The sequence below is a fragment of the Platalea leucorodia genome, assembly GCF_965183815.1.
Source record: "Platalea leucorodia genome assembly, chromosome: 10".
Lineage (NCBI taxonomy): Eukaryota > Metazoa > Chordata > Aves > Pelecaniformes > Threskiornithidae > Platalea > Platalea leucorodia.
Window position 1 is genome coordinate 12,961,017 of NC_138832.1, and position 12,485 is coordinate 12,973,501.

The 12,485-nt window shown below is 55.6% G+C and overlaps 1 protein-coding gene across 1 annotated transcript; it reads right to left on the reverse strand.

Moving 5' to 3' along the window:
- Positions 1–10,620: 10,620 nt before the first annotated feature.
- Positions 10,621–11,467, reverse strand: CLDN2 (claudin 2; the record flags this gene model as incomplete). Its single annotated transcript, XM_082323148.1, has 1 exon — positions 10,621–11,467. Exon 1 carries the CDS (start codon positions 11,314–11,316, stop codon positions 10,621–10,623), a length of 696 nt encoding a protein of 231 aa, XP_082179274.1. The 5' UTR covers positions 11,317–11,467.
- Positions 11,468–12,485: the final 1,018 nt, after the last annotated feature.

Here is a 12,485-nt window from a genome sequence, read left to right on the forward strand (position 1 = left end):
AAAGGCCACTGCTTCCCTGGTATCCGTCAACCTGCTGTATAGGTGCCTGGGTTGTAAGTGAGAATCCTGCTGTTGTGAGGAGGTGGAATCACCAGATGAATCCAAATAATTGGTCCGGCTTCAAAGATGCCCTACAGAAAGGTGCTTTGTCCATACTGTCTCTGTCCTATACTGTGGTACCTTGTTGCTGAATCCCTTGCACAGTGTTCGGTCTGTAATGGAGGTAAGGATGGGATGGAGCAAGGAATCCCAGTGCACATAGTACTCCTGGTAGGAAGGGGGATAGCAGCTGGGTGTGTGATGGGAGGTATCAGATCCAGGTTCTTGCCACTGACTCTCCTCTTGGCTTTTGCCTTCTTGCCCACAGTGTTATGGAGAAACTTAAGAACCTGCGTATGAATGTGAGCTGGCTTCTCTCGTTCATCCTCCCCTGCCTGGAGTTCCAGGATATTAACTCTGAGTCAGATCAGGTGGATGAGATCCTGTAGACCATACTGGAGGATACAAACCTCATGTTGGAGTAGTCCTCTCTCTCCATGTGCCTTTTGCACATGATTATTAATAAAACCCTGGTTTCTTTACTTGTGCTCTAGGTCGTCATTCTGGTGGGGCAGGGGGTTCTCCTCACCCTCCTCTGGTCTTGCAGGACTGGCATGGCTCTTCTGCTCCCCATTGCTGGGGGCTGGGGTTCCTCAGGTGGTGGAAACCCAGAGGTAGTGTGAGCAGAGGGGACTGCAGCACGGGCATGGCTCTGAGCACAGCCAGGCTGGGTTGTGCCTGGCCAGCAGACACCTGCAACAGCCTCTTTGCTGTGCTCCTTGGCAGTCTGGGTTGAATAGCAGAGAGGTGGGGAGACCCTGGCGGTGACTGCCTGGCTCCTGGTGCAAGAAGCATCCCAGGAGAGTACAGCCTGGGCACTCCTCTGTGGCCGTGCTGGAGCCTCCTTGTGACTAACACAGCTGACTGGCTCGGGCTAGAGCAGCACGGTGCTGAGGTTCAGGATTAGGGCCCTTTCATTCTGGGAAGCAGTCTCGAGTCCATAGGTCTGATCAGCCCACGTAGCAGCTAAACTGGGTCCCTGCCTGTGTTTTCCTCTTGAGTGCATCTGTTTGTTTGTTAAATAATGCAGCAACACAAGGTTCCTTGAACTAAATTTATCTTCCCATGTAGCTATGGGAACAGTTGGTAGTATGGTGACGCTGGGGCTTGCGGTTGGATCTGCTGCAAGGCTCTGGGCTAGCGTGGCTGAGCCCAGCTTCTTTCAACAGATGCTGTCCTGTGTGGGAGCTTCGCCTTTAAACTTTCTTTTTAGGCTTATTTTCTTAGACTCTTCTTTAGCCAGCAGCATGACCATCCTTTTACCTTGGGAAATGTCGAGGACGATGGGGTGTTTGGAGGAAGACGTGGGGTTTGAGAGCAGGCAGACATGACACAGGGGAACGATCGCACTCAGACCAAGGGATGCTGCAGCTCCCTGTCCTGCCTCCAGCACGGTTCATGGGAAGAAACTAAGGGCAAGGGCAAGTGCATATAGTTCAGTATTGTTTAAGCCTGTACTTATTTCCAGCTCAGAAGCTTCCTGAATTAAACATGGTTTCCTACAGGTATAACATGACTGGCTTAAAGGAGCTGAAGGAGAAACCCCCCTTACAGTCATGCATTCACTGTCCTTTCTGAAGCACGTTCTCTTGCCCAGATGGTGGGTGTGGAGGAGAGGGTCCGTGGGTGGCCAGCACAGCATTGCTCCTTTGGCTCAAACACTTCATTTATCCTGGAAAGGCACGAGACCATGTGACAGAAACCAGTGGCTTAGGTGGTGTCACCAAACATGTGTAGTATGTGTTGCCTGAAAGTCAGAGTTGAGCAACACAGCTATGTGGACAGAGAGTGCCCCATCCTGCATGGTAAGGACTTTGCCACGTCCTTTCCCCCACGGCTGGACTTACACACATTACTGCATAAGTTACTTTCACTGTTGCTAGTGGAGATAGAAAGGACGTGTCTATACAACTGTGTTTTTTCTGCAGTCTGTAAGTGCTCTCTCTGTGTCTACCATTCCTGATTTCCTGTCTGGTTGAATCCTGGTTTATTTTCAACTCATGTTTCTAGATCTCAGAGCTGTTTCTGTGACATCTCTTGACATTTTCAGATTGTGCTGTTTACTGTGTTTTCGGGTCAGTACTGCGGGTGGTAACACTTGAGCTTGAAGGTAGCTCCCTTATCTCCCTCCATTCATGGTTTGAAGGTAGCATTTCTTATCTCCATTCATGTTTGGTTTTTTGCTTTTGACATCTAGCCAGCTGGTCCTCAAACCACAGGGCTATGCCCACATCACATTTAATTTTCAATAGAGCTGTTGAGGAGATTGAATCTGCACCAGGATATCCCAATGAGTCGAAGTTTCCTTTCACAATGTTTGGGACACTTGCATCAGTTTTTATGGTTGCATGAAATATGGTTTCTAAGGTGCAAAATAGCCAGTGATCTTGGGGAGCTGTCATGCTTCTGATCATGCTAGGAAGTTTTATCCCAAAAGCCAGTCATCTTTTGAAGCATCTACCCTGGGCAGGGGAAGAGACAGACCTTTATTTTCTTCTCTAAAGCTGCTTCTAAAGCAGGAAATGTCCACACCTCCTTCAGGCTGATTTCAGTGCTCTTCACAGCACATATGTGTTGAGCTAGTAATCGTAGCTCCTGCTGCTCCTCTTTGCATCTTGTTTATTCCATCCCATTATAACTAGCTCTGGGATCTGAACTTTATCCCTAATACTGCTTGACCTTAGTTTTTTAGAAGATTATTCACAGACATCCCCGATCTTTGTCATGTCATGTGCGGAGCCCTCAGGCTAGACCCTGTCTCCAGGAGGGAGCCGTGGCAAGGCCTGCACAACTCAGAGCTCCTCCTGGTTAATTTCTGCCACCCGGGGAAAGGGGGCCACGTTTGCGTGATGGACAGAAAACAGACACTGAGGCATTAGTGAGAGGAACGGGCTTTGCTGAATGAGGAGGTGGTGAGCAAAGGGCAGTTTTGATGCAAGCATCAATTGGCAGAGATCTGTGAGCCTACGGAAGCATTTAACAGCTTGTGAACAGTTAGCAGGCTTCATACTCTCACCTCTCTGTCTCACATTACCAGCAAGGCAAAATATATGCTCCTTACAGCAATACGTGGATCTTTTGACATTTCTTGAGCTGATTAGTTTTCCTCGGTATAAAGAAATAACACACAAAGTGGTTCTGTGATGGAGCGTTTCCTAAATGGATGTAACTTGGCAAACAGTGCAACTATTAATTTTCCTTAGATAAGCTGGTGTCAAAGTACCTGGTTTTGAAACTTGGCACTTCTCTCCTGCATCTTTTGAAGCTTGCTCAACAGTGCCCATGCCAGAAGGTTGATGCCATGGCAGTTTGGGGGGATTAAGTTGTGTAGTGAAGATAAATATTGCAGGTGAGGAGGTCAGAAAAGCATCTCAAAGATAAGGCTGTTTGGCAAAGCTTTCTCCTCCCAGAGCTCTCCGTGTCCTCCCTGTCAGTACCGTGCTGTGCCCCATGAAGTCCTGGGGCTGTAGCCGGCAGCCCTGGCAAGGCTCGGGGGGGAAACCCAGCCTGTCCTGCCCTTGCTTTCCAGCGTTGCGTGAGAGGCGTGCAGGAGCAGGCAGGTGGTGCGAAGAGCCAGGGGAGAGCAGTGCCGCGTTTCCCCTTGGCTCACGCTGCCGCGGGCAGTGCAGCTCTCTTCATCCCACGGGTGAGCTGGGAGCTTTAGTGCTGTGTTTTGTGGGCAGCCTCCCTCTGCTTTGCAAAGATCTCCCGTGGGAAAGGGTAGCTGTGCTCAGGGACAGCTGAGGATAAACTTCTCTCTTCGTACAAGACTGGGCTGCCTTTACAGTGTGTTTTGCCCTGGTTATTCCCTTTTTTTCCCCTGAGGCTTTTACTGAGCCAGAAGTACTGAAGTTGGGTGGATTAGCTGCATCTGCCTGTCACTTGTGCGGTAAAACTTACCTGTTTTCAATTGCAGACTTAAAAGCCAGAAATCAGCCCATTGGGCTTACGTGGGATGCTAGTCACCCTAGCACATCTGGGAGAGGGGATGTTTCAGTTTGGGGAAGGAGGCCATAACTCACAGTAAGTTTGTGAGCAGGCCCTGCGATGTCAGCTACAGTGACAGGTCTCCTGTGGCCAGCTCTGTCTGGGCAGGTGGAAATTTAATGTGTTAGCAGGCTCCTGGCAGCCGCAGTTCTTCATGTCTCGCTCCCTGGAGCTGAGCTATGGGGGCTTTGTGCTGGGAGCCACTTTCCCCTTCCCGGGGCTTTGCTTTGCAGCAGAGGGGTCTTCCTCTTGCTGAGGAACATCCCTGGTCCTGAAGCGCCTTCTCTCCTCACCTTGAAAACAAGGAGCTAATTGTTTTTTCCATCTGCTGTCTCTTACCTGCCGGCCTCCCCCGGGTGCAGGCAGCCTGTGCCTCCTCTGCCTGCATGGAGATGGAGAGAGCAGCCTTGCACAGGCCAGCGGCCAGACCCGGCATGAAACGACCTGCCAGTTGGCAATCTGGAAACACCGTTAAAGTAAAGGTGGGTTGGGAAGAGAGGAAGGCCAATGCGGAAGCATTCAGTCGCAGGGAAGATCAGAGGTTAATTGCCTCCTCGCCTACCCACACTCTGCGAGATGCAGTGCCTGGCCTCCGCTGCAGCGGGGGGAAAATCCAGAGGCAAAGGGCAGCACCCTCATTCCTGTAAAAGTGTACTGGAATAGCTCAAAGGGCACAGGAGCATCGCGGTCATGGAGCTCACGATAGCTGTGGTCTGCCCTTAGCTCTGTAATGCCTGCAGACTCCCTGGGCTTCTCTATGCCTTGGAAAATACTGAAGGCTGGAATTGCTCCCACCCCCCAAAAGGATGGGAGCTAAAAATTTGGGTAATGAAAATGCATCTGTCAGAGCAATCTCGGGAGCACCTGCCAGGTATAGCCGGTGGTGTGGAACTTTGCTCCAGTGACCTGAGAAACCTAGAGAGACAGCTTTTCTAGGAAAGTGAGTTCAAGGCAATTGCACTGTTTGTGACGTGGGTCTTGTCCTGGTTTTAGCCTTTTTTAGCAGGCTGGACATCCCAGAAATAGAAGGTGAAGTTCTGTGAAAAAAGGTACCTGCCTTGAGGAAAGATTAGTTCTCTGGTGTGGGAAAAGCTTCATCAAAGCACACCTTTCCTCTGAAATCCTGAGCGGAGATAGGAGGCAACCCCAGAGCTGGTGAAGTCTCCCTGGTTTCTGTGCTTACGGGGTGACTTGTTGTTTCTTCCAGACTCCTGGTGCACAGCAGAGAGCTTGGAGGGGCTCGGCTGTGTCTGGGGTCTGAGCGTCTTCTAGGTGTGAACCTAGGTTAGCAGCTGCCGAAATGTTGGTGCCCTCAAGTGTACCCCAAGCGTGGAGACGACAGGTAGATTGGATTGCTTGCGATGACTCTGCAGACTGGCTAATGTGGTTGCAGCTCAATTTGTCCACGTAAAGGTGTTTGGGATCCTCTGGTCTTCATCTCTTCTGTGCAGCGCGGTGCTGTTTAACCATCAATCAGCAGTGAAGGACAATTTCTCTTCAGTTCTGTAGGCCAGTTCTCCAGGGCAGATTTTGGGTAGAGATGGAGTCTGTTTTCATCACTGTTTCTGTAAAATCCCTGGAAGAGCTTATGTTTACACCACTATAAAATTGTGTCTTGCTGATAAAGCTTATTTTGCTCGCTGAATTGGTGTAGGTTCTACTGATAAAGCCTCCTCTCACTGCTACAGATTGCATGTATGCTACGTTGCTGAGATCACTAACCTGAAGCTCCTCTAGTGTAGATTGCACTCAAATTATGGAGAAATCTGATTGTGATGTTAATGTAATACCTGGAAGATCAAACCTCCATGTCCTCTTCACGGGTATCATGGTTTTCCGAGATAAACACTTTTTATAACTCTCTGGAGAGATTTCCAAGCTGTTGTTCAAACCAAGCCAGGAAGATGCTTTCTAGCAATCACTGGTGCACCCAAAGGTCTCTGTCCCCTGCAGTGCCATGGAGTTCATTCCACCCTGTTTCCCTCATATCTTTCTTTAAAAACTAAACGATCCTTTAAAGCGCCTTTAAACAGGTCTCTTCCAGGAGGCTATGGAAAGCTATGAGTTTGTGGACAGGCTTTTCCTCTGACTGAAGGTGTTTTCCGAAGAGGAGCTGGTTTCTCAGGACCCCTCACCTCCATTGCAACGTCTCCCATTAAAACCAGAAGAGCCAGGCACCAGTGGTCTCATGGCAGTGTCCCGGCTGTGTGACTCCAGACGGGGCCATCCCCAAGGCTTCGGGAGGGCGGGAGGCCTTTGGAGGTAAAGTGTGAGTGCAATTGCCAGCTGAGCATCATAGATGCCCTGAGGTGAAACCATGAGGCTGTTTCCCGGGCTAGAGCATGGCCACCAGCAGGGACAACAGGTGGGGCCTGAGGCATGGCTGGGCAGGGGGTGCGTCTCCCGTTCCCACCAGCGCAGTCCACGACTTGAGCTGTTGCTTAGCCCAGCCTGGGAGTCAGGATTTGAAGTGCCTGACAGCAGCCCCTCTCCATAGCGCATCCTCTGCTGCTCCTGAAAAGGCTGCTGTAACGCCATGGGTAGGAAGGGTTTGTCCTCTTCCACGCCAGTCCTGGCTTGCAGAGGGGCCGGGAGGCTGCAGCGCAGCGCGGGAGGCAGCTGGGAGTGTGCTGCAGCTGGGAGGAGGGTGGAGGAATGTGGAGGCCCTTTCCAAGTGCCTCGGCCCATCAGGAACTTGGCCTGAATTTTCTTCCCCCTCCTGCCTCTCCTATCTGAGCACTTCACGTGGGCTGCGGGCAGTGACAGGCTCTCCCAGCACGTAGCCTGATACTCCTCAGAGAGCTTGCATGGATTATTTTCTGCTCCTTCAGATCAGCTGTGCTAGGAAGGAACGAGAGGCAGGTTGGGGATGCCAGAAGGTGCTAAGCCCTGCTTGCCTGGAGGGCTCCAGGGAGGCAGGAGGCGTGGGATCTGGCTGGATCTGGGATAAACCTGTACCCTTTTGCCCCTTGGGCATCCCTACCCAGTGCTCTGCACGAGAAGAGGCTCCGCTTGCATGGGGCAGCGGCTGGGCGCTGCTGGGCCAGGGAAGCAGGAGAGTGCCTTGGCCAGGGTATTGCCAGGGGTGCTGAGGGTGGGGGTGCCCGGTGGGCAAGGGCTGGCTGCAAAGGCCTTGGTGATGAATATGTGTCGTTCCCTCTTTGGAAGAAGAAGTTGGGACTTTTTGCATGTTTGTCATGGCAATCCGATGAGGTTGCAGCCCCTGGCCCAGGTGCAGTTGCGGGTTTGGGTGTGCTGGGTGTTTATAGTGCTTCTATTGCTTTTGAAGATAAGGGCATGTTAGTATTTTATTGCCTCCTTTCTTCATCTGAGGCACCATCCAGAGCAAGAAGAGAGGGGAAGGTTTTGTTTCCTTATGACGGGGGATTAGTCATCGCAGCCTGGCGCTCCAGTGAGGGGCTGCAAGGCTCCCTGCTCCACCATGCCATGCTGCGAGGCGAGGTCTCCAGCCCGGGGGCTCGGAGGAGGGAGCCGTTTCCCACCCAGCCTTCTTCCCACCCCTCCTCTGCTTTCCCCCTGGCTGCCTGTCCCCCTCGCATCCCGCTCCTGTCCTGATCTGGGACCGTGCTCCTCCATGGCTTTCCTGCGGGAAAACCTGGAGCACCCTCAGCTTTTCTCACTGAGCTGGTGAGGGGCAAGAGGAGACCTGAGGGGCTGGCTCTGCAGCGCGCTGGCTGGCTCAGCTCCATTGCTTCGCTCATGCTTGCTGTCGGCGGAGCTGGCTCCCGGGGCAGTCTGGGCTCCCGTCCTCTCTGGCCCCAGGCTGAGCCGCATCCAGTCTGCCCTTGAGGACCCGGCTTATCGATAACGGGGAACGTGGCTATTGCGCGAGGCAGAGATAACCACCGCCACCGCATTTATGCACTCAGTGTCCTTCCCTTCCCCGTCCTCCGCTCTTGCTGGTAACGAAGTGGAAAATCCTTTTCAACCTGCCTTGCCCTGCAGCCAAGTTTGACATCTTTGGGTGCGTTCAAGTTAAAGGCTGGGGAAGCTGGAGGGGGGAAACCTTCCCCTCCCTGAGCCCACCCATGCTTAATGCAGGGGCTCCCCCTTGGCAGGGCCAGAGGCACAGGGGGCTGGGGAAAGGCTCACCCCCTTTTCAGTGTGGTGCTCGTCAGCTTCTCTCCTGCTGTCCCGGCAGCTGAAGCCGGAGTGCTGCACCCACGGAACGGGGGTCTGGCATTGCACGGGTGAGGAAGAAACCTGAGGGGCTGTTGGGGAGGTTGGGGCCCCTTGCAGTGCCTCTGCCCTGCGCTCGTCTGTCCAAACCATGTATGTTTCTGTACCCGAGCTCCTCGCTCTGCCTGTCCTTGCCTGTGCCGGCTGCCTCTCTCCTTCGGGGGCAAGCCGTGCAAAAGCTGACTCCTCTAAAACCACAAATCTTCCCTTCTGCTGCTTGAATTAAAATGTTAATAAACCCAGCAGCAATCAAACTCTGAACCGAGTGTTTCAAATACCCCTTTGTTTAATTAGCGGAGCCCCTGCACGCAGACACAGGCAGTGCTGTCCAGCCCCGCAGCCTGGGGTGGGAGGTGAGGGGCGAGGACGGCGCCCAGGAATTCCTGCTCTTCGGAGGCACGACCTCTCGTACCAACTATTTTCTCGCCTCCTCTCTGCGTCAGCTGCCCAGAAACAAAACATTTACGGCTGAAAGACTTAAATGAAGTCACGGCATCTCCTGGGGGGCTGCAGCCAGCAGGCTAAGCCCCTTGCACGCTTTCCATCCTCTGCACCCAGGGCTCTCTTATCCCCAGGACAGCAATAAGTAACTCAGCCAGCCCAGGGCTGAGGTGGTGCTTTGTCCCTTGGCCATGGAAAGGGGGTGACTGGCTGTTGCCTTGAAATCCACCCTGGTCCCCTCCAGCGAGCATCACCCTAGGGATGGGTCCCCTGGTGGCCCCTTGCTCAGTGAGGAAGGGAGAAAGTGTGACTTGCCATTATCAGGAGTGTCTTAACACCATGGCAAACATGATTTCACTGGTGCAAGGGTAACGGTGGTGACATCTGGGTGGGGAACATGGTCCCCTCCTCTCTGGGACCTAATCTAAATTGCTTTATGAGGGGCCAGCAGGTAGACCAAACCCTCCTGCTCCCTGGGGGACAGGAAGCCAGGGCATGGGGTCCCCGGGTGGCCCTGTGCTGTGGCATGGCAGCGCAGGGCTTATCTCGACCCCGGCGGTGGGATGTCAGAGGGGGCATGGTGGTTAAAATGTACTTGCTCCTCGGTGGGCTGTAGGGCTGGGCTGCCTGCGCCTCCTCTCCTCCTGCCGTGCCCTGGCACACGCCCAGCATCCCCAGGTGCCACCGGCAGCCTGCGTGAGCTGGCATGCTGCTGCTACTGTGCAGGGCTGCAACCACGCAGCGTGTCCTGCCACTGCCAAAGGGTTGGGTGGAACACTCTTGGCCCCTGCCTGCCCATCCCTTGTGGCTTATCAGTGTCTCACTGGTGGTGTTTTTCCTTCCAAAACAGCCCCTGCAAGGATCCCCGGGCTCAGGACCCATCTGCAAGAACCCTCTGCAAGAACCCTCTGCAGCTGTATTGGGGCGCTCAGCCTCTGCTGTGGCCAACAGCTGCCTTGGGTGCTCGGGACTGTGTTGCCTCCTGGGTGCCAGTGGTCACAGCATCCTGGGATGGAGATGCGGTGATGCTAGGGCTCTCCCCACTGCCTGGGGACCTTGACGTGCCACATGCACCTGGGGACAGCAAATCCCCCCGTGGACACTTCGGTCCCAGTGATACCTGCACCCTTAGAAGCGAGCAGGGCTGGGGGGTGTTGCCCGCACCCGTGGAGCCGCACTTGCCCTGCTGGCATCCTCGCAGTGGTGGCACATGGCAACCTTCCAACACGGTGCCCAGGGACAAACTGTGCAGGGGAGTGACTCCCCGTTCCCCCCACCCCAGACAGTGCTCCCGCCTGCTTGGGCTCCTGGGTGGCAAAGTCACGGCGGGGGGACACCCTCTGCACTGTGGGCCCACCAGGCAGGCCCCCACCACAGCCCACCCTGCCGGAGGAGCTGCCAGGGCCCCTCTGTGCCAGAGGAAAGCTCAGCCACAGCCTGGTTAGAAACACAGATTTATTGCGATGTTGGTTTGCAACTGTGACTCCGGCCCTGTGTGGACGCCCTGACCCCCCTGTGATACCTCCGGGGCCAGCAGGCTGGGCCCTGGGGGCACAAGCCCACCCACCCCCATCCAGGCAGGCTCACTGGGGCTTTGGGCTGGGGTCCTGCTGTGTCAGGGGCTGCCTGCAGGCTGGCAGCACGGAGGAGGGAACAGAAGCTGGATTTGGGGTCCTTCACTGATGTAAGCCACCAGCTGGGATCTCCGAGCAGTCTCAAGGCTCTTGGGATCCCTGGGGAAAGAGCACAGTCAAATCCCCCTAAGCCTGTGAGCGAGAGGGCTGAGCACGGAGGATGCCACTGTATCCTTTCCTCTTACCACGCTCCCTCGGTGCCAGCCCAGATGCTTTGGGGAGCCAGGAGAGGTTCCAGCCCAGCTCCCATCCACAGCCGCTACACGTATCCTGTCAGGTTGTAGGAGTTGAGCTCGCTCTTGGTCTTCTGCGTCCGGCTGATGGAAGGCTGGGGGCTCTTGCCTCCCAGCAGCCGGGGCTGGTAGGTGCTTGCGTAGGCGGCCGTTGGGTCCCGGGCAGGGCAGGAGGTGCAGAGGATGAAGCCGCCGACGAGGGAGAGCAGGGAGGAGATGATGCCCAGGTAAAGTGCCTCCCCAAGCTCGAACTTCATGCTGTCGGGGAGGACGGGGTTGTGGAAATCCCGCAGCACCACATGGATGTTCCACACCAGCGGGATGAAGCAGAGCAGCCCCCCGAGGATGAAGACTGCGCCGCCCGCCACCGCCACCCGGTCCTTGCCCGGCGAGCCCTGGCTGAAGACGGTGCACCTCATGCCCACGACGGTGAGGAGGCAGGCGAGGGAGGAGACGGCGCAGGAGCTCACCATCAGGGCTTGGGCCGCCTGGACATCGGCGGGCAGGTTGAGCAGGGAGCTGTAGATGTCACACTGGGTGATGCCCGTGCTGTATATGGCGCACTCCATCCACAGCCCCTTGGTGAAGCCCACGGCCGTCACAATGCTGGAGCCGATGTAGGAGCTTGTCTTCCAGCTGGGCAGCAGCGTGGCCGTCAGCGTGCCGATGTAGCCCAGGAAGGCTGTGGCGTAGCCCAGCAGCTGGAGTCCCATGGAGACCATGGTGGGGGCTGGCTGTTGCCTCCGTGGGGTTCACGGCTTCTTGTCCAGCTCGCCGGCAGCTTGCTCCTGCACGCTTACCTTCCCATGGCCCTGCTGGCGGCTCCGCTTGCTGCACTGCAGCTCCACCCCACTCCTGGGGGTGCTGGTTTTGTGTGGGCACCGGTGTGTGGGTGGGAGTCGGGGGGGAGGAGAGGTTACCTGCAAGAGTGGAAAGCAATCCCTCCCCGATTAACGATTGACCCAAGCCTGTGGAGGAGCGCCAAGTGCTCTTTCACCTCCGCTATCTCCCCAGCCAGACTTCAGAGGCAGAGCAGTGCTGCCCGGGAAGGACGCCAAAGCCCTCCCTTGCGCCGGGGCCACGGGCAGGGATTGAGAGTCAGCCGCTGGCAGGGGGAAAGTGCCTGCTGCCTTCCTGGGGGTCCCTTGTCTTCTGTGATGTCCCAAGCCAAAGAAACCAAAAAGCTACAGCTGTGCCATGTTATTTGGGACCTGCCGGAGGTGATTTCAGATGGTGGCCCTGAGGCTCCCCTAGCCGAGGACGGGGAATTGTGCCTTGTCCCAATCTGTGTAGGGCTCACCCAAGGCATCTGCAGCCACCCACCACCCACCCCAAGCTGCTGAGGCTCCAGCAGAACAACGGGATGCACCCATCTGAGATTGAACCATGGCTATCGACCTTTCCGTGCCGCTGGGGATGGAGAGGGATGCACATGCCAGTGATGCCTGCATCCCCAGGATGTCCACAGAGGCCAGAATTACAACAGGGCAAAGCACGCTGGCAGCACCTCGAGGATGCTTCCCCAGAGCGCCCAGGCCAAGCAGGACGACCTGTCCCTCAGTGGGGTGAGCACACTGGGGTGCAGCTCGTGCTCACTGCCATCAGCAGGGGTTTTTCTGCTGGTGCCATCTCCTGCCTGCAGCCCTGGGCACGGGTTGGGGATTTGGCAGAGGCGGTGGAGTGGGGTGGTTTGTTTTCCCTCTGCCTTGTTTCAAAATCCTCCCCCCCCCCCCCCCCCCCCCGCAGCGTCTTGCGAAACTGGACTGAGCCCATGCCACAGCGTGCCTACACTGCGGCTGGCGGCCTCTCGCCCTGGGAATGCTCCCGGCTGAGTGCCGCCACCGCCCAGTGCCTCTGCTCCTCAATCCCCGTCCCCTGCCGGCACCTCAAA